The 23,206-nt window shown below is 44.3% G+C and overlaps 11 protein-coding genes across 11 annotated transcripts; 9 read left to right on the top strand and 2 right to left on the bottom strand.

Moving 5' to 3' along the window:
• Window positions 1–194: 194 nt before the first annotated feature.
• On the top strand, window positions 195–2,525 carry K450DRAFT_230423 (uncharacterized protein). The gene is made up of 6 exons (XM_051587249.1): window positions 195–387; window positions 452–567; window positions 633–956; window positions 1,040–1,667; window positions 1,777–1,938; window positions 2,008–2,525. The coding sequence occupies exons 1-6, from the start codon at window positions 336–338 to the stop codon at window positions 2,484–2,486; spliced, it is 1,761 nt and encodes a 586-aa protein (XP_051447023.1). The 5' UTR covers window positions 195–335; the 3' UTR covers window positions 2,487–2,525.
• Window positions 2,526–2,649: 124 nt separating this feature from the next.
• On the top strand, window positions 2,650–3,586 carry K450DRAFT_230420 (uncharacterized protein). Its single transcript, XM_051587248.1, has 2 exons — window positions 2,650–3,042; window positions 3,317–3,586. Exons 1-2 carry the CDS (start codon window positions 2,703–2,705, stop codon window positions 3,346–3,348), a joined length of 372 nt encoding a protein of 123 aa, XP_051447022.1. The 5' UTR covers window positions 2,650–2,702; the 3' UTR covers window positions 3,349–3,586.
• Window positions 3,587–4,204: 618 nt separating this feature from the next.
• On the top strand, window positions 4,205–6,662 carry K450DRAFT_230413 (uncharacterized protein). The gene is made up of 7 exons (XM_051587247.1): window positions 4,205–4,327; window positions 4,394–4,501; window positions 4,585–4,680; window positions 4,788–4,894; window positions 5,013–5,196; window positions 5,269–6,232; window positions 6,331–6,662. The coding sequence occupies exons 1-7, from the start codon at window positions 4,259–4,261 to the stop codon at window positions 6,465–6,467; spliced, it is 1,665 nt and encodes a 554-aa protein (XP_051447021.1). The 5' UTR covers window positions 4,205–4,258; the 3' UTR covers window positions 6,468–6,662.
• A 29-nt stretch (window positions 6,663–6,691) lies between these two features.
• K450DRAFT_230408 (uncharacterized protein) lies at window positions 6,692–7,356 on the bottom strand. Its single transcript, XM_051587246.1, has one exon. The coding sequence runs from the start codon at window positions 7,181–7,183 to the stop codon at window positions 6,719–6,721; it is 465 nt and encodes a 154-aa protein (XP_051447020.1). The 5' UTR covers window positions 7,184–7,356; the 3' UTR covers window positions 6,692–6,718.
• A 1,000-nt stretch (window positions 7,357–8,356) lies between these two features.
• On the top strand, window positions 8,357–9,156 carry K450DRAFT_230407 (uncharacterized protein). Its single transcript, XM_051587245.1, has 4 exons — window positions 8,357–8,785; window positions 8,849–8,894; window positions 8,970–9,020; window positions 9,090–9,156. Exon 1 carries the CDS (start codon window positions 8,508–8,510, stop codon window positions 8,676–8,678), a length of 171 nt encoding a protein of 56 aa, XP_051447019.1. The 5' UTR covers window positions 8,357–8,507; the 3' UTR covers window positions 8,679–8,785; window positions 8,849–8,894; window positions 8,970–9,020; window positions 9,090–9,156.
• On the top strand, window positions 9,157–10,942 carry K450DRAFT_230400 (uncharacterized protein). Its single transcript, XM_051587244.1, has 4 exons — window positions 9,157–9,261; window positions 9,367–9,767; window positions 9,791–10,418; window positions 10,495–10,942. Exons 2-4 carry the CDS (start codon window positions 9,532–9,534, stop codon window positions 10,714–10,716), a joined length of 1,086 nt encoding a protein of 361 aa, XP_051447018.1. The 5' UTR covers window positions 9,157–9,261; window positions 9,367–9,531; the 3' UTR covers window positions 10,717–10,942.
• Window positions 10,943–11,067: 125 nt separating this feature from the next.
• Window positions 11,068–13,844, top strand: K450DRAFT_230399 (uncharacterized protein). Its single transcript, XM_051587243.1, has 8 exons — window positions 11,068–11,349; window positions 11,449–11,577; window positions 11,647–11,979; window positions 12,046–12,228; window positions 12,294–12,507; window positions 12,575–12,680; window positions 12,764–13,078; window positions 13,654–13,844. Exons 1-8 carry the CDS (start codon window positions 11,131–11,133, stop codon window positions 13,655–13,657), a joined length of 1,503 nt encoding a protein of 500 aa, XP_051447017.1. The 5' UTR covers window positions 11,068–11,130; the 3' UTR covers window positions 13,658–13,844.
• A 1,164-nt stretch (window positions 13,845–15,008) lies between these two features.
• On the top strand, window positions 15,009–18,214 carry K450DRAFT_230388 (uncharacterized protein). Its single transcript, XM_051587242.1, has 10 exons — window positions 15,009–15,072; window positions 15,141–15,232; window positions 15,291–15,576; window positions 15,662–15,755; window positions 15,827–15,900; window positions 15,963–16,061; window positions 16,138–16,234; window positions 16,301–17,544; window positions 17,698–17,842; window positions 17,912–18,214. The coding sequence occupies exons 1-10, from the start codon at window positions 15,016–15,018 to the stop codon at window positions 18,094–18,096; spliced, it is 2,373 nt and encodes a 790-aa protein (XP_051447016.1). The 5' UTR covers window positions 15,009–15,015; the 3' UTR covers window positions 18,097–18,214.
• Window positions 18,215–18,595: 381 nt separating this feature from the next.
• Window positions 18,596–19,941, bottom strand: K450DRAFT_230379 (uncharacterized protein). Its single transcript, XM_051587241.1, has 3 exons — window positions 19,438–19,941; window positions 19,188–19,374; window positions 18,596–19,114 (listed from the first exon to the last, which is right to left on the bottom strand). The coding sequence occupies exons 1-3, from the start codon at window positions 19,899–19,901 to the stop codon at window positions 18,623–18,625; spliced, it is 1,143 nt and encodes a 380-aa protein (XP_051447015.1). The 5' UTR covers window positions 19,902–19,941; the 3' UTR covers window positions 18,596–18,622.
• A 12-nt stretch (window positions 19,942–19,953) lies between these two features.
• K450DRAFT_230368 (uncharacterized protein) lies at window positions 19,954–22,060 on the top strand. The gene is made up of 10 exons (XM_051587240.1): window positions 19,954–20,158; window positions 20,228–20,319; window positions 20,392–20,461; window positions 20,527–20,590; window positions 20,657–20,778; window positions 20,843–20,994; window positions 21,061–21,179; window positions 21,267–21,335; window positions 21,399–21,656; window positions 21,800–22,060. Exons 1-10 carry the CDS (start codon window positions 19,999–20,001, stop codon window positions 22,053–22,055), a joined length of 1,362 nt encoding a protein of 453 aa, XP_051447014.1. The 5' UTR covers window positions 19,954–19,998; the 3' UTR covers window positions 22,056–22,060.
• Window positions 22,061–22,297: 237 nt separating this feature from the next.
• Window positions 22,298–23,186, top strand: K450DRAFT_230363 (uncharacterized protein). Its single transcript, XM_051587239.1, has 3 exons — window positions 22,298–22,686; window positions 22,801–22,869; window positions 22,936–23,186. Exons 1-3 carry the CDS (start codon window positions 22,472–22,474, stop codon window positions 23,075–23,077), a joined length of 426 nt encoding a protein of 141 aa, XP_051447013.1. The 5' UTR covers window positions 22,298–22,471; the 3' UTR covers window positions 23,078–23,186.
• Window positions 23,187–23,206: the final 20 nt, after the last annotated feature.

Genomic DNA, 23,206 nt, shown 5'->3' with positions numbered 1-23,206 from the left:
TACACGGTCTTGCTAGCAGAGACGGAAATCGGAAGCACTTCTCGCAGGAGTAACACATGGCAGCAGGCGTTGAAGTATCCATGTGGAATATAACAAAGTCGTAGTTTGTGCTTTGGACACATATGTTCTGAAACTGTATACTACATATGACAATCTAATCGCTTAATTTATGGCTATAACATTGTACATCTACTAAAACGCGATAGTATGACTATGTTCTGTTTCTTTGTAGCCTCCTGTCTTCACACCAATTGGCATTATCGAAACTCCGATCAAGGTCAAAACGTCCCCGTTTTCATTATTCTTGTGACACTGACTGACTTACTTCGAATTGCATGCACGACTTCGTAGTATATGAAGATTCTCCCTTCGCCGAGTATCTACAAGGTAATAAACGTTGAGAAATACCTCTTGAGTACTGTTTATGTGACCAGCAAGTTGTGTCTTATAGAGATAGATGTCTCTGAAGACATGGTAGCCTCGGTATCAACAGGCACTCCTACCACCATGTATGACAAGATTCGCACATTAGCAAATGACTATTGGGATAGTCACTCGCTGATCAAGGTAAGCAAGCCACATTGGATAATTGAATACACATATAACATAAAAGTGTAACATATGGCTTCTAGGATTTTATATCAACCCGGTTACCGAGAGCAGCAGAAATAGCCTTCACCGAAGAATTTAAGTACCTTATTGTCACATCATCTCTACTCAACGACAATGTATCTGTGAGATCCAAGTCGGTTATAAGAATGAATGAGCCTTCCACATCCAGTATGTCCGAGCATGTCGAGCGCTGGAACGCTGCAGCCTACGGATTCGGTGTCTTGGTCATGGTAGGAGCGAATCGAACATTTGCAAACCACTTACCCAACATGCGTCGAACTCTGCACACAACAATTACCTCATCTCTGTCAGCAGCTGCCACATTTATGATTTATAGAAATATGGTAAGGATCACAGCATACAATGGGGTGACGTTTGGCAATGATGTATCAGCACCTGACATTTTCACCGGTACCTGACTTTGTAGAAGAGACAATCACTTCGGCAATGTCATGCCATAACGCTCAAAAGCCTATCACATCTGATCAAGCAATGTCGCGTGCTGGATTCTCGGATAAATAGAGTTCTGAATATGATACAAGAAATTGAGCTTGTCTCTCGCGGCTATCGAATCACCACACCTCTCGCACCCATCAGCCGAATTGAGCAAAATTCAAAGCACCGGCGTTGTCAAGAAGCAAGAAAGAAATTGTACATATTATTGAACCGAGCCATCTTCAAATTTAATTGTAGTATTGCGAATGTGGCGCCAATCGTGGACACATCTACCATGTTACATCTTTATGACCTATACAACGCTCATCCTCAGTTGGATCCAAGTTCACAGTCAGGGCCAGAGATATCAATGATGCAAGTGGAAGATGCAAGCAAACTCTCCCTGGAGTTTCTCAAGCAGACATGTTTGGCTATGCATATTCGACGTCGAGAATTTTTGATACAAATACTCGCCCTTCGAATCCTCAATATGGGCAAATCACCCTCAGATAGCGTGTATCGCCAAGAATGGATTCAAGTCCAGAAAGAGATCAGTCATTTAGCACAGGAAGTTGAGAACATAGCTTTGGAGAGCACGGACATTCTGAATGACATGCTTTGTAAGTATCGCAGTGATATTGCATGCATGGGTTGGTCATCCAACGACGATAAATGCAGTCCGTGGTTTACAAAGGCTGTATAGCTAAAATGTAATTTTTGAAATGACAGATTCGGGTGATTCAGAGGAAACTAATCAGACAAGCAAGGTGACTAAGCAGCAAGGGGACGCCGATGTCTTCATCCAGAGATTGTCCAGTTTGCAACAGCAACTTCGGACGCTGCAAGCGAAGATGTATCTTTGCCACGAGGATGCACAAAAGTTTGAGAAAGGTTTGTAGACTATCTGAAAGGTACATTGCTCCGCAGGTCACATCGTACTGAGTGTTCTATTTTCGATAGATGATAGTGGTGATCGTAATGCTCAACTCACTCAACAATTTATGTCCATGTCACAAGATTTCGAATTGATGATGAAAGAGTGGCAGCAAGGACAGGAAGCGCTGCGACTGATGTTACAGCCAATAGATACCCAAAGTGAAGCAGCAGAGAAAACCGATGAAAGACCTTTGAAAGAATTAGAGATACTGGAAAGGAAGACTGATGAAGGCAAGCTTGGTGGCCCCGTCATAGGGTCTGAAGAGCAGTTTGATCTACCTCACGCTTCTCGAGCGCAAGTGTTCGAAACAGTAGCGGAATTGGTCAACACCGAGAAAGCTCGGAGCAAACTCAGTCGAGCCCAAAGGATCGCTCAGGCTAAAGAACAAAGAGAAGTGGATGCTAGGGCAAAGGAAGACAAAGCTGATTCACAGAAAATGGTTTACGAGCTGAAAGATGTTCTAGGACGTAGATTAGCGGATTTAGAAATGGATAATGAGTAGACTTATTTTGTTGTAATAACAAAGCAACTGTTACATTTTTGCGTTGGTCCCTGGGCAGGTGTGCTGGAAACTGAGCTGAAACTGAGCATGGGACTGCTAAACTGCTGAAAATTTCCCTGCCTTTTTGAATAGCTGCCAAATTTAACGTTGCCAAAACATCCATCCATTCCCTCTTTAGACTTTCTACCCATCCATCCATCCATCTATCTATCTATAATGGCCAGAAGCAGCACTACCAAGCAAAACAAGCGTTCTACTCTTGCTGATGTTGTTACAAGAGAATATACCATTCATCTGCACAAGCGCGTCCATGGAATGGGCTTCAAGAAGAGAGCTCCTCGTGCCATCAAGTCCATCAGAGAATTCGCTAGCAAGCAGATGGGAACCAAAGATGTTCGTCTTGACGTCAATGTGAACAAGGCTATCTGGTCCCACGGAATCAAGAATGTACCATTCCGCATCCGTGTTCGAATCTCAAGACGTAGAAATGACGATGAGGACGCCAAGGAAAAGCTTTACTCCCACGTGTCCTATGTCCCTGTCGCATCATTCAAAGGTAAGGCCAAATTTCTGTCATTTTTTGCTGTACTATCCTACAGGCTCGCTGTGTAGAAAGCACCAGGTACAATGTGATATATGTTCTTGTGTTGCTGTCGGAACTCTGTTTCCGTAGCACACATTTACATGTACACTTGTTCCGTCGCTGACTTCCAGCTGCCTTTACCCGCCCGAGGTTGGAATTGCGGTTTCTTTTTTCATTTGAAAATTGAACCCATTCCTATCTGTGACGCGCACTCAAACTTGAGACTAAGACCTTGCTCATGATCTAGGTCTGGAAACCAACGTTGTTGATGACGAATAAGTGCTCTCTTCGTCTCGGAAGCCACCAGGGAAGTAAAGAACAATAACCGTGTACAAACCCAAAAAACGATCTTCACTTAGCATTGAATAATATTATAAAATAAAAGAGTTGGTAATTTCCAATCAAGCCTCTAAACTTTATCGTATCTGTATTTGGATTTCTCGCTATTTGAACCGTATTTCCCCATTTGCGTTAGATCTTGGAGTCAGAAGGAGATCTAGACTTCGTGCTACGCTGCCAGGGACGATCAAATGTTATTAAAGAAGCGGATGATGGTAGTTAGAGGGAAAAGAGAGAGAACCATGATGGGGACAACATAGAAAACGGCACGTCGCATACAGCTTTTATGGGCCCTCAAGTCATAGGGTCCAGAGCGAAAAGGAAGATTGCATGGTAAGTGACTGCTGATGGTCACCGTGTCTTATGGTTGGCAGCGCTAGCCATGTGGAGCAAAGCGTTTAGAAAACGGTTCACATCCACTTTTATTTTCTGGGCGGTGGCTGGCTGGATGGCAATTTGAAAGAAGATCCTCCAGCGGCGAACACAAATTGTAAGCAGCGCGGTATAAATGTGCTGGCATGAAATTCAGGGCACGCCAAAAGTGAGTGCTGTTATAAACACTTGAATGTACTTATATCACCATGAAGAACATGACGAGATGTCTCGATAAGAAAGAGGTTTGTGTCAGGTTCAAAGAAAACTGGGACTGAAAGCAACGGAATGGGCCAGCATGTTGTGTTCCATCGTGAGAATTCTGTTTTTGACAGCTGAACTCCGCCCATTCGGATTGGTTCAAATGTTTTCCCCGTCACAAAGCTTGCCTGGCTAAAAAAAATATAAAATGCAATAACCTCCACTATTTTCGGCGTTCAACGAAGTACTCTCTTCTTACAAGTAAATAAAATCTATAATGGCTCACGTCTTGCACACTCCATCTCTTGCACACTTCAAGTTGCCAGCTATTGACAATGAACCTATGGTAAGGGTCTCATTTTTTGTTACGCGTCACACCATCCCTTAGTTTCTCACACTTTGACGCGCTTAGAAATCCTATGCTGTTGGCTCTGAGGAGAGACCTAAGCTTGAGAAGGCCGTTGCTGACATGCGTGCTGCCGGCCCTGTTGAAATTCCTGTTGTTATCAACGGTGAAAAGGTACATTTCTCGTCTATGATAAGGCCGCTCATCCCGCTGGTTCGGACCACCCGCTAAACCTCTTTTGTACGCATGACTTGCAGATCAAGACTGGCCAAACCGGCAAGCAAATCAACCCCTCCGAGCACAAGACTACTGTATGCACATACCATGAAGCCGATGCTTCTTTGATTAAGAAGGTAAGATTCTTTTCCGATACTCGATTTGAGTAAGGGGGGGCAGGATGCCCATATGATGCGCTAAGTCGATAAATACTCATTCCTATTGGCGCACTTTCCCCCTTTAGGCTATTGATGGTGCCTTGGAAGCTAAGGCTCGTTGGGAAGCTATGCCCTTCAACGATCGTGCTGCTGTCTTCCTCAAGGCCGCTGATTTGATTGCTACAAAATACAGGTACGGAAGAAACGCCTCGCCCGGTATTCCCCGCCAAAAACTCAAAGTGGACCGACTTGACCGCTAAGATTTTTCAAACTCCTCTAACCCTTGTAATTCTCTATCTTATCTTATTCAGATACAAGTTGATGGCTGCTACCATGCTTGGTCAAGGAAAGAACGCATGGCAAGCTGAGATTGATGCTGCCGCTGAATTGTGCGATTTCTTCCGATTTGGTGCAAAGTATGCCGAAGAAATGTATCAGCAACAACCCCCCAAGAACTCTCCTGGTGTCTGGAACCGTAGCGAATACCGTGCTTTGGTAAGATAGGTCCCCTCCATTTCCGCCCCAGAACTCCATCATAATCTAACATGCCTTGGTTGAATTCTCTAGGAAGGTTTCGTTTTCGCTGTCTCACCTTTCAACTTCACTGCCATCGGTGGCAACTTGGCAGGTGCTCCCGCATTGATGGGTAATGTTGTTCTGTGGAAGCCCTCTCCTGGAGCTGTCTACTCCAACTACATTGTCTATCAGATTTTGGAAGAGGCTGGTCTCCCTGCTGGTGTTATTCAGTTCGTTCCTGGCCCAGCTGAAGAAATCTGTGACGTCGTCTTGGCTCACCCAGAATTTGCCTCACTGCATTTCACTGGCTCTACCCACGTTTTCCGCAAGTTGTGGAAGCAAATTGGTAACAACATCGACAACTACAAGAGCTATCCTCGTATTGTTGGTGAAACTGGTGGTAAGAACTACCATGTCTTGCACAAGAGCTTGGATGCCGATGGTGTTCGTCAAGCTGCTCTCCAGACCATTCGTGGTGCCTTTGAATACCAAGGTCAAAAGTGCTCTGCCTGCTCTCGCGTCTACGTCCCAGAGTCCTTGTTCGCTGACTTCAAGAAGGTTCTTGTTGAAGAGCATGCCAAGATCAAGCAAGGTCCTATCCACAAGTGGGAAAACTTCATGGGCCCTGTTATCAACAAATTTGCCTTCGACAAGATCAAGGGATTCATTGATCACGCTATTTCCAACGATGACTGCGAAGTCATTGCTGGTGGTAAGTGCGATGATTCTGAAGGTTACTTCATCCAGCCTACTGTCATCGTCACCAAGGATAAGGATGCCAAGACTTTGAAGGAGGAAATCTTCGGTCCCGTTGTCACTTTGTATGTCTATGAAGATGCTGATTTCGAGGCCACCTGCAAGATGGTCAGCGATACTACACAATATGCCTTGACTGGTGCATTGTTCGCTAAGGATCGTGAAGCAATTGTTGCTGGCAGCAACCTTCTCCGTAACACTGCAGGTAACTTCTACATCAACGACAAGTGTACTGGTGCCGTCGTCGGTCAACAACCATGTAAGTTTTTAACATCAACCAGATGGGTTCAAAAATCCATAATTTTTTTCTGGTCCCATACATGAGTCACTCATCATTCCTTATTTTGCTTTTTACAGTTGGTGGTGCTAGAGGATCTGGTACTAACGACAAGGCTGGTAGCTGGTCATTGCTTCTTCGCTTTGTCTCTGCCCGCTCTGTCAAGGAGAACTTTGTTGAGATTGATGGCTTTGCTTACCCCTCCAACTCTGTTTAAATGCTCCATCGTTTAAACGTGGATAACCCATCTCTACCGGTCTCTTGATATGGTAACCACCGTCTTGTAGTAATAGTAATATGGAATTTTATATCTTTCTTTATCCGGTACCCGGTCATCGAGCCTCCTGTAGATAGGAATTTAACAAATAAAAATTAAAAGGCTCATTTCAACATGCTATTCACAATTACGACCAGAGAATATAGTCAACATTAGTTTGCTTTTCTTCGTCAGGCAGAATACATTTCATTTTATTTCGTTTGTAAAATGTGTTGGTTTGGCTTTAGGCATTCTTCTTCAACGCCTGGAACGACCAACACCTCAATACCCGCTTGGCGAAGTAAATCCACTCCGCTGCATTCGACGAAGTTGGGAGGCTCTTTGATACCCATAACAACCTTTTTCACCTTGGCTGCAATGAGCCGTTCTACGCAGGGTTTGTTCCCAGATAAACGTGTTGAACAGGGTTCCATAGTGGTATAACATATTCCGTTCTCGATCAAACCGATATCAGGCAGTTTGTCGAGCGCGCATTGCTCGGCATGAGTGTTGCCAGGCAATTCGCGCGAAAAACCCGTAGAGAGAATTTCACCAGTAGCTGCCACTAAGACGGCACCTACGCAGTATGCTGATTCCACAGGTTCGGAGATATTGGCTTGTGTGATGGCCATCTTCATCAGCTCCAAATCCTTTTGATCATGTGTATACGAAGTCATTTTGGAAAAACTTATGAGATAGAATTATGAGTAAAATATAGAGGAGTTGGAGAAAAGATTGGTAAACGTTGACAAAGGCTGCGCTGCCTGAGTTGCAAATGGACAACGAAGAGTCTTACGGCTTGTTTATGAAGTAAGACGCCTTTACAAAAGTAGCAATCGCTCGAGAAAACGCCAAAAACCGTTTGATTCGATGAACTAAACTTCAACTGTCGGTGAGGTAAATGCAAGCAGTAGTGTCCTGCACATCAAAAGTCACTGAGGTTTGATTCTAAAGATTCTTTCAACTATCGAGCAAACCGTATAACCATAGAAACATGCTACGCGTTAAAAAGAAGAAATACCATTTAATTTATCGAATTACACTTGGGGCTTTATTTTGGTTGAATAATGTGCATTATAAGCTTCTAGTTCTGTCGTGTGCATATAGATAATTAGCCTTTTGCCTTAAAGTGTAGAGGGTGGCTGCTCTTATTCGATACCGGAAATTATACTTCATGCTTTCGCGAAGAAACGCTTTGACTATAGCGCACTGAGCTATATACTTAATATGTCTTATACTGTTCAGACCATGCTTCTCCAAGTTCTTTTCAGAAAGAGTTTGAGCGAATCAAACGCAGCTTGAGTCAGGTTCATCAAAGTAAATTAAAGTATACTGTCGCGCATCCATGTTCTATTTTGGGCTCTCGCCTCAATAATAACTCTTAAAGGTCAGCATCGTCCATGGCAATAAAATGGACAAATTGAAATCAAACAGTTATTTCCAATCAAAACCTTGATTATGATCAGCATAGCCATCGTTATACACGAGACGATATAACGAAAGGAAGTGCTTGCATTGAAAATCAATGTTGTATTTGCTGTATTCGAAATTTTCGTTCAAACCTTTCATTTCTCTAAGGCATGATACTAAATGGATAAGACATTGGATCACTGTAAGTGAATTCATTCACTGAACAGTTGAGTATCTTTTAGTGGCCACGATGGCCACATATGTGTGCTCTCTTTTCACTGCCGGCTGATTTATCGCAAAATAGCCTCGTTAGAGCTTTCAAAAAAAGGTGGAGAGTTGACGAGTTCAAGTCCAGACATATCTATTTTTATATTCTAATGCGGATCCTCTGCAAGATCAGCAAGGCGACTTTAAAGTGATCTCTTACTTGAGGTGGCAAACCAATATTCTTGCAAACCATCCTGTCTGTGTAGCTTCCAGTACACCAATTTCACTTCAAAAGTCTTTACGTTTCGTACTGAATGAGAGGGCTGATATGTCGGATCTGATTTCATTCCTTTCGAAGGCCACATTGAATTGAAGGTTACACGGATGGCAGTACAAACCTATGACCCACCCTCCATAAATTTTCTTTTCTTTTTTTTTCCTCCTCTACTTCCCTTGGGTATCGTTTGGTTGTCAAAAGCGCTTTTCCCCCTTTCCATTCCTTTTTCATTCTCCATTCATTCCGTCTCGGTGGACTTCTTGTCAATCACCAACTAACGCCTATTTGGTTGAAGTTTCACCATGTTCAAAAAGCTGCAAACTCGAAATGACCGCCAGCCATCTGGAGATGATTCCACTATTCCCAAGCCAACCCCAAACTCTCGGTGTGTATGATAACTCGAGAACCTTGAATTATGTGCAGCATTTTTAACTGATTTGTTGCATAGCATGCTTCCTCCTCAATCGCCAGGTTACCCTATGAACGGTTATCAAGTATGTTTAGTCGCGTGCTATCTGCCAAAATAAGCAATGTTCAGGCACACTCATCAAAGTCAATTTTATACACAGATGTCTCAGGAATACCGCCAACGTCTTTTAGAGCGGCACTTATCGTCACAGGTACCCCCTCTTTCACGTTGTCAATCACCCTATCGATCTCTGTGTTAATCTGTTTTATAATCTTGTTAGAACCGATCTGCACCCTCTCCCGTTGACAGCATCCCTTCCGTTGAATACAACTCCCCCCGATACTCTTCTCCATATGAGACTTATGCTGCAAGAGAATCACTCATTGATCCGGATTCAGCTTCGGTGGAGTATGAGGCTTTTGAAGCCGCCGTGCCTAGAGATACTTATATTGGTAAGTTGTAGTGGGCCGAATCCATAAGTCTTATGATGTATAATAGCTTGGGCCTGGTCATTAAGGTATTTATTTGTCCAACCTTTTTTTTTTTTTCCTTTGCAGAGCCAAATATGTCCCGCCTTAGAGAGACTGTTGTTCAACCCATGAGCATTAGTATATATAGTGACTACCATTACTTGGATCCCGCTGCTACGGATATGTATGGCTATCATCACGCAAAAGCTCCTTCATCACCACTGGATTTAGCATCTAGAGGCGAATACTTTAATGAAAGTGAGATGGTGGACCCTCATATACGTGCTCTTACCCCACCAATGCCACCGGTTGTTCAACAAAATCATCATCATCAAGCTGTCGTTCATCATAGTTTTGTTCCTGTACCAAGTCCTTCTAAAGCTGTATTTGATACTCAACAGAGTTACTATGATGATCAAGACAACCAGCTCACGCCCAACCCGCGTCCTTCTGCCGCTAGCCGCCATCCACAGCCACTTCCACCTCTTGTGATTCCCCCGTCGCCGGTCAGATCCATCTCCACTCCTGATTCTCCTTGGCAAGCTACTTCACCACGCACCAGCTCTCTTTATAATGATTCCTCTAGACACATGATACCTACACCCAATACAGCTGGCTCATCACCACGATCTCGATCCAACATGCACCATATGGCACCTTCACCACAGCCGTCTCCTAGTACAGCTGGTTCTTCTCCTCTTGGGCAAACTTCTTTACCACCAAGCCCCTTCCCGGTTATGTCACCATCTAAGTCTACTCCAACAGGTGGTGCGGTAGACAAGAAGAAGACTTCGTCAAAGAAGAAGGAATCTGTCGTGGCTAGTAACCCTGCCGAGAATCTTGTCCATGCTGGTATCAAATTCCATGAAGCTGGTCAATTAGAAAAAGCTGCTGATAATTTCAGGTTAGCTGCTGAACAAGGTTCACCTCTTGGTATGTTCTTATTTGGTGTTTCCCTCCGACACGGATGGGGCTGCAAGAAGAACGAAAAGGTTGCATTCCAGTATCTACAAAAGGCTGCCGAAAGCGCTGTATTGGATTTGAACAACTTGTCTTCCACCGTCAACATGTCAGCCGCTAGAGGTGAACTGGTGATGGCTATTTATGAATTGGGTGTTTCGTTTCGACACGGATGGGGTGTAAGTACCTTTTTCTGTTTTCTACTTTGATGGCGTCGTCTCCCCAGTGTTGAAAATTTTCTATTCATTTTACTAGTGTGCAAAAGACAAGACCTCTGCCGTTTATTTTTTCAAGATTGCCGCTGACCTCGGCGACCCCGATGCGCAAAATGATCTCGGACACTGTTATTACCACGGTCAAGGTGTAAAGAAAGACCTACACAAGGCAGCCAAATACTATCGCAAAGCAGCCAAACAAGGTCATGGTATCATGGGTAATTCATGGATCTTTAAGAGCAAGTACGACCCTAAAAAATAATTGCAGATACCCCCACATTTATGTCGTGCGTGCACTCGCTCTCTCCACTCTCTCTCTCTCTCTTTGGTTCCCTTCCTTCATAAATCGTACCGCTCCTTGCATCTCTTTCGTGTATTTCTCACATTGTTGTTTTTTTTATACTTCCTTTCTACTTGTTTAATTAACAATTCCTAAATTGTGCGATCAACAACAATAAAGCAAGCATAACCGTTCTCCAAGCATTTAATTTAGCGCGTGGTGAATCTCACAGACCATTTTCAAGGCACAAGATCTTAACAGAGCCAAAGAAGAAAAGTCCGCTCGGCTTTTTCAGATCGTATTATTGAAACTCGCTGAACTGGAACTTTTCTCGGTCGAATACCCCATCGTCGTCCCTAAATTCACTAGAACATGCTATAGATTTCCACGACAACAATGCAAGCAACGACTAATAAGCAACCCGATATCACCATGTCTCTGCTGCAAAAGAAAAATTCTCAAACAACAACATCTCAAAAATTAAACCCATCAGCAGGTCATAAATTGGCCATGATGCAAGCAAATCAAGCCGCCATGGCTGCAATGGCTTCAGCGCACACAAAACGAGCATCTCAACTTGCGCGCCTTCAAATACCCACTGGAAAACCTTCACAGGTACTGATCGTTCGGCCATTGGCCAATTCCCGTAAACCAACGTGTAACTTGCATTTCCTGAATCTGTCCTAATGTTATTGACTTCCGATTGCTATGTAGACGGTAACAAAAGATACTGACAAGAACACTAACGGAGAACCTGCTCCCTCTTTAAAAATACACTTATACTCAACGTACTTTAAATTCGAAAACAACGGTGCTTTCTTCTCTTACAAGAGCCAGTTCAAGGTAATATTCTATGCCCGTTCAATTTTCCCAACTTGCTTTCACCGCGATAGTTATTAACCTTGCATACAGGAGTTCCTCAAATACGTAAAGGAAAGACGGCTTCCGCCTGATCTAACTGACGTCTTTGATTCTGCTGGATGTACCTTTCACAACGGCGTCATTGTCATAGAAGTAGTAGATCACCGCAAACCTAGGGTTGACAGTAATGCTACCGAAGCTACAAAGGAGAATACAGACGCTAATGAGGGTGAACCGGTATTCGATCCCAATACACCTACTGTTAAGAGAATTGAGATGAAGCCAGATGCTCAATCCATATGGAACGATATCTGTCTTTTGAATGAAGAGTCCAACATTAATATGACAGAAAGCGAAGCCTTGGATGTAGAGTCCAAACTATTGGTATGTACATGTTTATATCGTATCTGGTGACCACGTATTTTACTAACGTTACTCACCTTCCAATAGCTACTCAATGAAGAACCGCTCTGCCTGGATCCAAGTTTTCAAGTAACGCGAGTTGCAAACGCTATCCAATACGCGCAACGTGACAAAAAGAGGAAGAAGAAGCGAAAACTCAACTCTTATGAGCTTGCAGCCCGTAAAGAACGCAAAGCTGAGAATGCTACTCTTATGGCAATGATGGATGAGGTTGGTATCGGTCAGAATGCTATTTCATTTATTTTCTCACTCACGGGTTTTACTACTGATTTCAGCGTGCAAAACGTCCATATCCATTCGAGCCACGTTTTGGAAATATCTCATTTTTACAAGAATGGATGTCGAAGAAACGAAAAATGGATGCCGAACCTATGGCGACTGTGGACGACCGCAAGAACAAAGTCAAGAAAGGTCCACAGGATGTACCGACTTTATCGGATGGACGCCGGTGTATACGCACTATTCGTTTCGAACGATCTGAAGGGCATCGTAAGTACAGTTTTTCCTGAAGTATGGATGTTTATAGACAAAAACTATAACCAATTGTGAACGACAGGCAAGGTATACACGTCTGTCAACATATACGAGCAAAATCAGGTCTATTCTGGTATCTTGAGATGGGGCACTACTGCTGGTACTTCCATTGACGGTGGCAATATAGAGTACGTTTCTTCTTGCTCGGTACTCTTACAAACGATATCACCATTTTATTCACAATCTACAAATTTTGCTTTCCTTATTTTAGCTTTCAGATCGGTCCTTCTTATTTGATGGAGACATACATAATTCACTTTAAAAACTTTTTCTCTGTCGACAACCAATTGCTATCTGATACTAACGCGTTCACGGTCAATCACCAAATGAATAATATGGCCTCGCGTATCGCTGCTATTACTGCACAACAACAGCAGCTCAATACCCAAATCCAGACCGCTGGATCACCCCAAGTACCACAACAGCAACCAGCCCAGCCACAAGCACAGCAACAGCAAATGCAACAACCCCAGGTTCAACAGCAGCAGCAAGCTCAGCAACAGCCACAACAGCAGCAACAACAACAGCAAGCTCAATTGCCAATGGCAAACCAAGCAGCTCAACAGCTCGCGGCTGGTCAAGCTAACAGACTCAATATCAACCCACGAGCCAACTTGAATCCACAGCAACGAGCTCAATTGGCGCAGGCTCAAGCATTAGCATATGCCAGGGCACAGCTACAGGCTCAGGCCCAATTAAGACAAGCTAACGCTGGTGCTGCTAATAACAATCCTAATGCTACCATTGATAACGCGGCAAATGACGGTTCACAGCAGCAGCAACAAGGTCCACAAACTCAACAAGTAGCAACCCCCCAGATGCAAAATATGGCTACTGTTTCTGCTGGAATGTCACCTACTTCCATAGGCCAACTAGGACAATCCAATATGAATGCAGGCTCTCCACTTGTCTTACCTAATGGAACTATGCCATCACCAAGTGCGCAGTTCAACATGCAAGCCATGGCTGCAAATGCTCAAAACGCTCGTCCACCTGCCGGCCAAGTAGGACAGCAAATCACAGCAGCAAGAATTCAACAGCTATTTCAATCAGGTGCCATACCGAGAAGCACTGCTCAGAATCTCATTAGCCAGCTGGCAGCTAGAGGGCTTCAGCAGCAACAACAACAACAACAACAACAACAACAGCCAGGTCAGCCAACACCACAACAGCAGCAGCAACAACCACAACAGCAGCAACAACAACAGCCTCAGCAGCAGCAGCAGCAGCAGCCTATGCAGCAGCCTCTTCTTCAACAGCAACAGCAGCACAATGTTGTCGCTCCTCAGCCAAATGCTATACAGTTTCAAAATAATTTACAAGCTGGAGCTGGGCAAACGAGTGAGTGACGTTTCGGTTCTAGAATGAAGGTATTCATGAAGCTAATCTTTGTTTTTGTTATTGCAGTCAACCCTCAAATGCCTCAACTTAGCCAGCAGCAAGTGGCAGCACTTTTGCGTCGCAGACAGCTGGCACTTGCAGCATCTCAAGGTCTACTGTCTCAACAACAGTTGCAGCAGCTGCAGCAACAACAAGCCCAATTGTTACAACTGGCTGCTCAACAGCAACTTGCTCAACAGCAGCAACAACCTGGTGGGCAACAGCAGCAGCAACAACAGCAGCAGCAACAACAACAACATCAGCAACAATTGCAACAACAACAATTGCAACAACAACTTCAACAGCAGCAGCAGCAACAACAGCAGCAGCCACAGCAGCAACCGAATGGCATACAACTTGGAATGCAAGGCCAAGCTATCAACCAACAGCAACAAGGTGTCGGTGCAAATAGTGCGGCTGCTATGCTTAATTCTGGTCAGCTTAGGCAACAGCTCAATCCTCAACAAGCCCAGATGCTGCAACAGATTATGCTGCAGCGTAACCTTGCGGCTATGCGTGGGCGCGGTCGTGGCGGCGTTGCCCAGCCCTTGACCCACCAACAGCTTGCAGCACTCCAAGCTATGCAGAATAATGCTCTGCAACAGCAACAACAACAGCAGCAGCAACAACAACAACAAGGCGCCGGGCGCGGGCAACTTCCAGCAGGATTGACTAATCAACAACTCCAACAACAATTGCAGCAGCTTCAGCAACAGAGAGCGGCGTACGCTATGGCTCAACAGCAACAGTTGCAGCAGCAGCAACAACAGCAACAACAACAACAACAACAAAACTCGGATGGAACAGACGGTAATAACTAAACTCACTCTACTTGGGCATGTTTGCCTTTCGTTTTTTATTTTTGCCATTCTCCCAAAAAAACATCTTGTACATATTCTTGAAATATAAAGCGGTCGTCATTATATCAAAATGGTGGAAATGTGAGAGTGTGTTCATTTTCCTTTTTCTCATTGTCGTTGCTTAAATTACCATATATGGCAAGGGAAATAATAACAACATGTTCGTTTAGAAAGAAAAAAACGTAGCTAGGCCTCACTTATTTCTTTTCCTTTCTGCGCCGCAATGACTCCAAATTCAACGCACAACGAATCGTCGTTGTCATTTGTCGACAGCTTCTGGGTAAGCTACAAAGTTACGTCGCCAGAAGTACCGCATGCCGAGCTGACGTACAAAATTGCTGATGATAGGGAAAGGAATTAAATGGCATCGATACGCTATTCCGTCGTATGGAGTCTGGCCACCAAACGTGTGAGAATCTCTATGCTATATACATGGGAAGGTAAAGCCGATCAATACCGAACGCAGTACCTTAGGCTTGCTACTAATGACCGTTCCAGAGCCAAGGTCGAAGCTGACTACAGCAATCATTTATCGGTTATTTCACGTACCGTCCTCTGCGACGAAGGAGAAACTGGAGACATAGTAAGGGCATTGGATGTCTTTAGCAACGAGATGGCCACCAACGGACAATCACATTTGGAATTGGCTCGTAAAATTGAGTCCGATATTGCCGGTCCTCTACAAAACTTTTCACAAAATTATATCGACCTTGTCAGTGAATGCCGAAACCGAATTGACGAACTTTGCGATACCCGCGATAGGTTTGCTGCTGTTATAGTTGAGGTACGTGTTGTCTGTATAAAAGAAAAAAAGGTGCATATGACGGGCAAATTGGTTTAGACCACGTCGAATAACGCGTTTTTGTCAGACGGGCGATCGATTTACAGCGGAGCAAAAACGACTAGGAGCAGATAGAAACAGTAGAGCGTCAAGATTTGCGCAAGAACGACTACGAGAAATACGTAAGTGTTCATTTTCTCCGCAACCGTCATGGCTTGCACAAGGCACTTATGCGTTGTTGACGTAGATCAAGAATACCAATCTGCGATTGCGAACTTTGAAGGGTCTGTGAAGGAGTTACACGACATATGGGGAGACTGTTGCACTGTAAGTACTGGGTTTACTGCTAACATGTCGAACGTTTCAGTCAGTATTAACTGTCCCTATAGGTTTTGCAAGATTTAGAGGAACAGCGCATTGAGCTGTTGATACTCAAGATGTGGGAGTATGCCAATCTATACTCCGCCAATCTGTTAAGCGAGGACGATGTAAGTAATATATAAATTAGTCATATTCGCCATTTTTTTTTTTTTTTCTCATCTAAACTGGTTTTTTCTACATCAGACCTATGAGAGCATACGACAAAGTTTGGACAAGTGCAAGATACAAGATGAGATTGAAACATTCATATCTGAGAAAGCGACTGGCAGGGAAGTCCCAGGTAAATTGGCTAGAATTGATATGGCATACAATGGAAGTTTAAAGCTAACCGTTTGGTTAAATCCAGCCCCTTTGGACTATCTACAAAAGTATGTTCAGCATAATGGAAAAGGAAGAGAAGTTGAGGAAATACCTGAGCCTCAACTCCCTGTAAATAAGACTTTGCCACCGCGACCGGATCGAGCTCCTACGGTGACCAAAAAGACCTTGGCCAAGATACAAACAAACTCGGTTAGACAGCAACCAACGGTGGCTAAAGAACTTCCAGGATTCGGTTCAAATAAACGCATGGACATTCGGCGTAAACCAGTTAGCTCCACTAGCTCACCCATGAAATCAAGTCCTCCCACTCGAAACGACAATGACATGGTGATGGCTAGCAGCCAGTCTGAGGATAGCTTGAGGTCAAAGAGCAAGCCTATTGGAGAACTAGAGGAACTATTGAAAAGATTTGAAGGCGGTAATGAACAACCACAAGAAGCCCCTAGGAAAAACAGATCAAATCACAGCGTTCGCCAGGGAGGTACTCCACCTATGCCACCTCCACGTCCACATGAGAAGTATCGACAATCTATGGTGGTGGAAAGCGATTATTCTGAGAAGAAAAATCAAGTAAAGACCGCCGATCGTCGACAATCTGCCCCACCTCCGTCTAATACCCAGTCTCGATCCCTAACTCCCACATCAAGCTCTTCAACCGACATTCTTTCTCCTCCCAAGTCACCAAGGCCACAATCACAACAACTGAGTCCTAGGCTGCCTGACGCAGAAGTTCCAGTTGAGCCCATAACGCCACCACTGTCAGCCTCCTCTACAGAAATGTGCCCATCGCCGGTATTCTTGCAACAGGCGTACCACCCACCGCAAGAAAATGACGAATGGAAAGTGTCAAGTTCTCCTTCTCCAATTGAGCAGGAACACCAGCAACGACAGCAGTTGCAGCAGCACCAACAGATGCAACAACAACAGCAGCAGCAGCAGCAGCAGCAGGTTCAACAACAGATGCAACAACAGCATCACCAGCAACATTTGTTGTCTCAGCAATCACAGTCTACCAGTCATCTTCCTCAGCAGCAACAACAGCAGCCCACCCATGGCCAACACTCGATCCAACAATCCCAGCAACAGCAGCATGTAGCTCAAAGTCAGCACATGATGCCTCAACAACAGCAACAACCCATTCAAGGTCAGCCCTTGATGCATCAATCTCAACAGCAGCAACAAATGGCCGTGCCATATGCAAACCAGGGACAGCAGTACATGAGAAGCCAAACCCTTCCTGCAAACTATGGAGGATCATCCCCAATGATGGCACCATATGCGCCGCCATCACCGGCTATGGTGAATGCTCCTTCGCCCTGGCTGAGCGCACAACCACAGCAGATGACGCCTTCACCACAACCGACAAATGGTAACTTTGATCCACCCAGGTCACCTATGATGAATGCTGCGTCGCCAATGATGGCACCTCGGTCTCCGATGATGAGGTCACCCATGATACAGCCAAGATCACCCATGATACAAAATGGTGCTGTTTCGCCAATGATGCAAGCGGCCTCCGCACCACGGCCTACAACCCTTCCAAACGGACGACCAATATTACAATGGGGTAAGAACCAACCCATCACATTATATAGCTTGCTTAAACATACATCTAACCAACTATTTCACTTTGTAGCGGTAGCGAAGTACGACTATGCAGCAAGGGACAAGACGGAGCTCAGTTTCCGAAAAGGAAGTGTCATGGCCATTTTGGGCCCTTCTGAAGACGAAGATTGGTGGCTAGCCGATCTCTGGGACGAGCAAAATCGCTGCTCATACGGCCACGGTACCGTACCTAGCAATTACGTGCAGACACTGTAGATTCAGTAGCGCACATTATCACCCTTTGACCTTTTTTTAAAAATACCATCTGTACAATTTCGAAGTGTTTTGTTAATTTTTCTTCTTTTTTATGTTCGTTCTTCAATCGTTCTCTATACATCATAACTCCATTTATATTGTAGTAAATCAAACATTCTAGAAAAATCTCATATTGAATTATTCGTGATGATCACAACCTGGCGGTTGGTGTCAGCATCCGGTTGCAGTAGCTCGATTACGCTACTGGGATTTTCTTTAGCGTGTGTAGAAGCCAGAAGTTGGTAGTCAGCAAGGTTAAAGCCCCAGCTTGATGAAGCGCTGCAAGTTGAATGGGAACCATATAAATTAGAGTAGTAACACCCAAAGTGACTTGAGCAACCACTGCAGCCATCATAGCGTTGGAAGCCACGCGTACAGATTTAGGTAAAGGCAAACGGCGACTATAATACCATAATGCTGTGCTCAGGACGGCAGCCGTTTCAGCCTATGGAGAGAAAATGTAAGTGTGGATGTAGATTACTTGTAATTATGACTGCCTCCCTCTTACCATAGTGCGGTGATCAAATTGAACAGTGGTAGGGTTTTCCAAGAAGTTGCGCCATTTTCCATTGTCACCAGGCTTGACATAGTCGTCGGACCAAAGCTCATTGGTAGGAGGAACAATACCTTCTCCCATCATGGGCCACTCATTATAGATCAAGCCAGCATCCAGTCCAGCTACAAGTCCACCAGTCATGGCAGTCATAAACACAAAACATGTCATGAACAAGGCGGCTGCTCTCAGCCGGTTGAGAGCAGGGTTGTTAATGGCTTTGATCAAATCCTTGCCGAATGTTCCATTAGCAAGCTTATGTTGACGAATCACATCAGCAGCTACCATAACTGTGCTGCCGTATATGACAAATGCTGTAGCTAAGTGTGCAGTAAGTCGATATTGACTAACACGAGGGACCGCGCCAGGTTCCTTCATTAATGCCTCTGATAATCCTGATTTTACCATATACCATCCCATAAATCCCTAGTGAAGAAAAAGGGTCATTTAATACGTGACCAATTGATAACCCTCTGCTTGCTTACAATCGAAAACCTACCTGGAACCCAAGCATGGTACTGATGCCAAATGTCTGCCATGCAACCTTCTTCGTCATATATCCTCTAGAGGCGAAGTATAGGCCGGGAATAATGAAAGCGGTACCAATAAAACGACCAAGCATGCGATGACTCCATTCCCAATAAAAAATGCTCTTGAACTCTTCCAAATTCATATGACGATTGAGTCTGAAATTCCATTCAGTTAGCTGTCAAAAAAGTCGTCGCGTTGTGTAAATAGTATACACTTACATCTTGTATTCAGGGAACTGCTTGTATTTTTCAAATTCTTCTTCCCATTCCTCCTGTGATCGAGGAGGCTTCATTCCGGAGATGACGTTCCATTCAGTGATAGACAAACCACTTTCCGTGAGGCGGGTCAACCCACCCACCACGACGATGGCGAAAATAAGGCCAGCGTTAAAGTACAACCAGTAGGCGACAATTGGTTTCGAAGCAATAACCTGCGTTGCTTCTCTGACCTTCTCAACATGGGGAATAGCTACGGTTGACGAAAAGCGTTTGGTGAAAACACCTTGGAAGTTTTTAAGTGGAGCCCTGCAGATAGTTGGCGTACTTCTAAGTGTAGAAGCTCTGGGTGCTTGTAAGGTGATGAATGTGCGCAATGGGACGGCGGACACCTTGACATGTCCAGTATTTAAGCGCCGTAACGTGCTGTTTCCTAGCACACGGCCAGTGGTGCGTAGAAACTGCATGGCCTGGATGTAACAAAGAGGTTCAAACCCGGTAGAGCGGACAATACATGAGCTGACATTTTTTTGACTCAAAAAAACCCGTGGCTTGTCCCGATCGATGGAAAAAGCACAGTCATGGACTTTTTTTGGGTACCTTTTTGACATGGACCAAGACAAGCAGACCAAGCCAAGGAAGAGGTTCGTAGGAAAGGCTCGCAAGCAAGAAGGCACCGTACCCGATTCAAACAACATTGAGGATGGTGCTGTTGGATTCGCAAGTATGTCTTTTTCCATTGTCTCCTTTGTCTCATGTCTGGAACTCACATGAAGTCGTACTTTTTAAACAGAACCTGCCGCTCGATCCACCGCCAGCAGAATGGCAAACCAAATTCCAGACGAAATAATGAACAACCCTTTGTTGAATAAGATGATTGAGCAGGTATGAATAATGTCACAGTAGCTATTGCTGAACTCGATTTTTTAAAATATTCATACGGTTCGTCTATTTCAGCTACCTGCCAACTATAACTTTGAGATTCACAAGAGTGTATGGAGAATACAAAAGGCAGAGGCAAAGAAGGGTGGGTTTGCTGTCAAAGGTTAATTCGAGATAAACTTCAATGGACTAACAGCCTTCTTTTTTCAGTCGCTTTGCAATTCCCAGAAGGACTGCTCATGTTCGCCTGCACCATTTCCGACATTCTAGAAGCGTAAGATATGGGAGGCTCGAGGAAAACCTAAATTATATTCTGTTTATTGATACTTGTATTTTATAGGTTTTGCGGTGTAGAGACTTTGGTGATGGGAGATGTTACCTATGGCGCATGCTGTGTCGATGATTTCTCAGCAAGAGCTTTAGGTTGTGACTTTCTGTTACACTACGGTCACAGCTGCCTGGGTAGGTGAATTATATTTTAATGGAATCATCATCGAGCCGTACACTAATCAATGAATACCCGTAGTACCTGTTGATGTTACGCCTATCAATACATTGTATGTATTTGTCGACATTGGTATTGATACCCAGCACTTTATCGACACTGTCAAGCGGAATTTTGAACCAGGCAAGAAGCTTGTGGTGGTTGGAACCATTCAATTTGTTACAGCGCTGCAGGTAAGCTCCCTTTCCATACTATTTTCGCTGCCTCCAACAATCGGGTCTGACCAACGTTATCTACAGGCCGCACGCGCAATCTTGGAGCAGGACTATGTATTACAAGTACCACAGGCAAAGCCGTTATCACCTGGTGAAGTACTCGGTTGCACATCTCCAAGACTCCCGGACATGGATGCCATAATGTAAGCATGACATTAACATTACACTGTTTCATGGACTTACCGTTGCTTCATCTTTTTACTAACGCCTCTGCCATCTCCATTTAACAGATACCTCGGCGATGGTAGATTCCATTTGGAGTCCATCATGATTCACAACCCCGACTTACCAGCTTTCAGGTCAGCTCCGCTTCACGTTTTTGTACCGCTCTATGTGTTTACTTAACATCTACTTCCATACAGATATGACCCCTACGATAAAAAGTTCACGCGAGAGCGCTATGATCATGCAGAGATGCATTCATTGCGTAAGCACGCTATTGCGACAGCTACTAAAGCTAAGACGTTCGGGTTGATATTGGGAACACTCGGAAGACAAGGTAGTCCCAAGATCATGGATTACTTGCAAGAGAGCATTACAAAGGCTGGAAAGACTTATGTGACCATTCTACTATCGGAGATCTTCCCTGGAAAGCTGGCACAGTTTGAAGATGTGGATGCGTACGTACTAAAACATTTGAGTTTGGTTGGGGTTGGGAATGAAGTGCAGTGAGCCGAAACGTTGGGCTCGGTTTGGTTTGGTTTTGGCGTAGGCCTGGTCACGTTCACGAATGTTTTAAGCTCACACTATCTACCTCTTCTAGTTGGATCCAGATTGCTTGTCCACGTTTATCCATCGACTGGGGATACGCCTTCCCAAAGCCACTTCTCACACCTTACGAGGCATCGGTTGTGTTTGGGAATGCGGAGTGGCAAAGTATATATCCAATGGATTTTTATGCTAATGACAGCCTGGGCCCATGGACAGTCAACCATGGACGAAATATTCGAAAAAGTCGTCCGATCAAGTCTAAAGCCGTTGCTACGAAGGAGGAGCCAGCATCTATTAGTACAGCATAAACACCTTTTCTTAATGTAACATAGTTTTTGTATCTTTTTCTGCCATAAAAATCTCGCTTTTGCCATAATGGCGATTACGTGTTCCGCAGTGACTGCTACTCCGCTGCATCAAGAGGTGTAGCAGCAACCTTGGTTTTATCCCAACTATACAATGTCGAGCTATTTCGGTATGCAATGTCTAACAGTCAGCCATACATGTACTCCACCATTCAACCTATTTATTCTTCTCTGTAGACGATCTTAATATAACAACGTCCACTCCATCCCGACGCCAAAACCGGGATGTCGACATATCGAGTTTCATGGATATGCATTCACCCAGAGAGCCAGTGGACAGCTATGGCAACCAAGACTATTTAGAAAACGTCATGAGAGTGGCAAAGTAATTATATAGTTTGGACGAATTGTATCCCACGATGAGAAATGTGTGGCTGAATAGAGGTGGTTTTTGTAGCATGTTCACGGGAATAAGGCAAAACGTTGAACAAGAAGACGCTAATCAGCAGCAATTTTTGGATAATCTGATATCGCAATTGTTAGACGAAGCTCAGACCAACGCCAAAGGCCCACCACCGGCTTCAGAACGTTTCATCCAAAGTCTTCCACGTGTATCGGTTGACTCGCTATCCAGGTACGCAATGTTCCAGTATTAAAATTCCAAAACCGTTTTTTTCTATTAACGTCAGTGAACTGATACCAAAATCATCATCATCTAATTCATAACACTTAAACAACGGATGATCAGTGATGAATCTTGTATCATTTGCAAGGAAAATTTCCATGAAAGCCAATCGGCCGTTACAAAGATGCCATGGTAAGGAATGATGACTGTCATTGGGCAAATCGCTGCAATGTTTTTACGATCCAATTCCTTTTTTAGTCACCACTTTTTTGATCGAGAGTGTTTGCTCCCATGGCTACAACTTCATAATACCTGCCCCATGTGTCGCTATACCGTCGAAACAGAAGAACAAGTTAAAGAAGAAGAACAAGAGGCCACTCGAAACTGGATGTATGGCTAGAACACCCCACCGACCCAACAAAAACAAAAAAAAATTAAAAATTTGAATTCTGGGGCAGTAATTAATAAAAAAAAAAATGGTTTGAGCATTGTTTGACCCTCTACGCTAATTCAGATTCAGCAGGAAGTT

The sequence above is a fragment of the Umbelopsis ramanniana genome, assembly GCF_025399195.1.
Source record: "Umbelopsis ramanniana AG unplaced genomic scaffold K450scaffold_12, whole genome shotgun sequence".
NCBI classification, from domain to species: domain Eukaryota; kingdom Fungi; phylum Mucoromycota; class Umbelopsidomycetes; order Umbelopsidales; family Umbelopsidaceae; genus Umbelopsis; species Umbelopsis ramanniana.
Note: the sequence above shows the minus strand (reverse complement) of the source record. Positions and strands in the feature narration are given on the sequence as shown.

Coding starts and splice junctions, on each gene's coding strand:
- K450DRAFT_230423 (XM_051587249.1), top strand. CDS start 336: ATGCACGACTTCGTAGTATATGAAGATTCTCCCTTCGCCGAGTATCTA. Junction 568..632: donor ATAGTCACTCGCTGATCAAG/GTAAGCAAGCCA, acceptor TATGGCTTCTAG/GATTTTATATCAACCCGGTT. Junction 1,668..1,776: donor CATTCTGAATGACATGCTTT/GTAAGTATCGCA, acceptor TTGAAATGACAG/ATTCGGGTGATTCAGAGGAA.
- K450DRAFT_230420 (XM_051587248.1), top strand. CDS start 2,703: ATGGCCAGAAGCAGCACTACCAAGCAAAACAAGCGTTCTACTCTTGCT. Junction 3,043..3,316: donor CCCTGTCGCATCATTCAAAG/GTAAGGCCAAAT, acceptor CTCATGATCTAG/GTCTGGAAACCAACGTTGTT.
- K450DRAFT_230413 (XM_051587247.1), top strand. CDS start 4,259: ATGGCTCACGTCTTGCACACTCCATCTCTTGCACACTTCAAGTTGCCA. Junction 4,328..4,393: donor CTATTGACAATGAACCTATG/GTAAGGGTCTCA, acceptor TGACGCGCTTAG/AAATCCTATGCTGTTGGCTC. Junction 4,502..4,584: donor TTGTTATCAACGGTGAAAAG/GTACATTTCTCG, acceptor CATGACTTGCAG/ATCAAGACTGGCCAAACCGG.
- K450DRAFT_230408 (XM_051587246.1), bottom strand. CDS start 7,183: ATGACTTCGTATACACATGATCAAAAGGATTTGGAGCTGATGAAGATG.
- K450DRAFT_230407 (XM_051587245.1), top strand. CDS start 8,508: ATGGCAGTACAAACCTATGACCCACCCTCCATAAATTTTCTTTTCTTT.
- K450DRAFT_230400 (XM_051587244.1), top strand. CDS start 9,532: ATGAAAGTGAGATGGTGGACCCTCATATACGTGCTCTTACCCCACCAA. Junction 10,419..10,494: donor CGTTTCGACACGGATGGGGT/GTAAGTACCTTT, acceptor TCATTTTACTAG/TGTGCAAAAGACAAGACCTC.
- K450DRAFT_230399 (XM_051587243.1), top strand. CDS start 11,131: ATGCAAGCAACGACTAATAAGCAACCCGATATCACCATGTCTCTGCTG. Junction 11,578..11,646: donor CTTACAAGAGCCAGTTCAAG/GTAATATTCTAT, acceptor CCTTGCATACAG/GAGTTCCTCAAATACGTAAA. Junction 12,681..12,763: donor ATTGACGGTGGCAATATAGA/GTACGTTTCTTC, acceptor TCCTTATTTTAG/CTTTCAGATCGGTCCTTCTT.
- K450DRAFT_230388 (XM_051587242.1), top strand. CDS start 15,016: ATGACTCCAAATTCAACGCACAACGAATCGTCGTTGTCATTTGTCGAC. Junction 15,756..15,826: donor AGAACGACTACGAGAAATAC/GTAAGTGTTCAT, acceptor ACGTAGATCAAG/AATACCAATCTGCGATTGCG. Junction 16,235..16,300: donor GACTGGCAGGGAAGTCCCAG/GTAAATTGGCTA, acceptor GGTTAAATCCAG/CCCCTTTGGACTATCTACAA.
- K450DRAFT_230379 (XM_051587241.1), bottom strand. CDS start 19,901: ATGCAGTTTCTACGCACCACTGGCCGTGTGCTAGGAAACAGCACGTTA. Junction 19,375..19,437: donor CAGTTCCCTGAATACAAGAT/GTAAGTGTATAC, acceptor ATGGAATTTCAG/ACTCAATCGTCATATGAATT. Junction 19,115..19,187: donor GTACCATGCTTGGGTTCCAG/GTAGGTTTTCGA, acceptor TTTCTTCACTAG/GGATTTATGGGATGGTATAT.
- K450DRAFT_230368 (XM_051587240.1), top strand. CDS start 19,999: ATGGAAAAAGCACAGTCATGGACTTTTTTTGGGTACCTTTTTGACATG. Junction 20,995..21,060: donor AATTTGTTACAGCGCTGCAG/GTAAGCTCCCTT, acceptor CGTTATCTACAG/GCCGCACGCGCAATCTTGGA. Junction 21,336..21,398: donor CCCGACTTACCAGCTTTCAG/GTCAGCTCCGCT, acceptor ACTTCCATACAG/ATATGACCCCTACGATAAAA.
- K450DRAFT_230363 (XM_051587239.1), top strand. CDS start 22,472: ATGAGAAATGTGTGGCTGAATAGAGGTGGTTTTTGTAGCATGTTCACG. Junction 22,687..22,800: donor TCGGTTGACTCGCTATCCAG/GTACGCAATGTT, acceptor ACGGATGATCAG/TGATGAATCTTGTATCATTT. Junction 22,870..22,935: donor GCCGTTACAAAGATGCCATG/GTAAGGAATGAT, acceptor TTCCTTTTTTAG/TCACCACTTTTTTGATCGAG.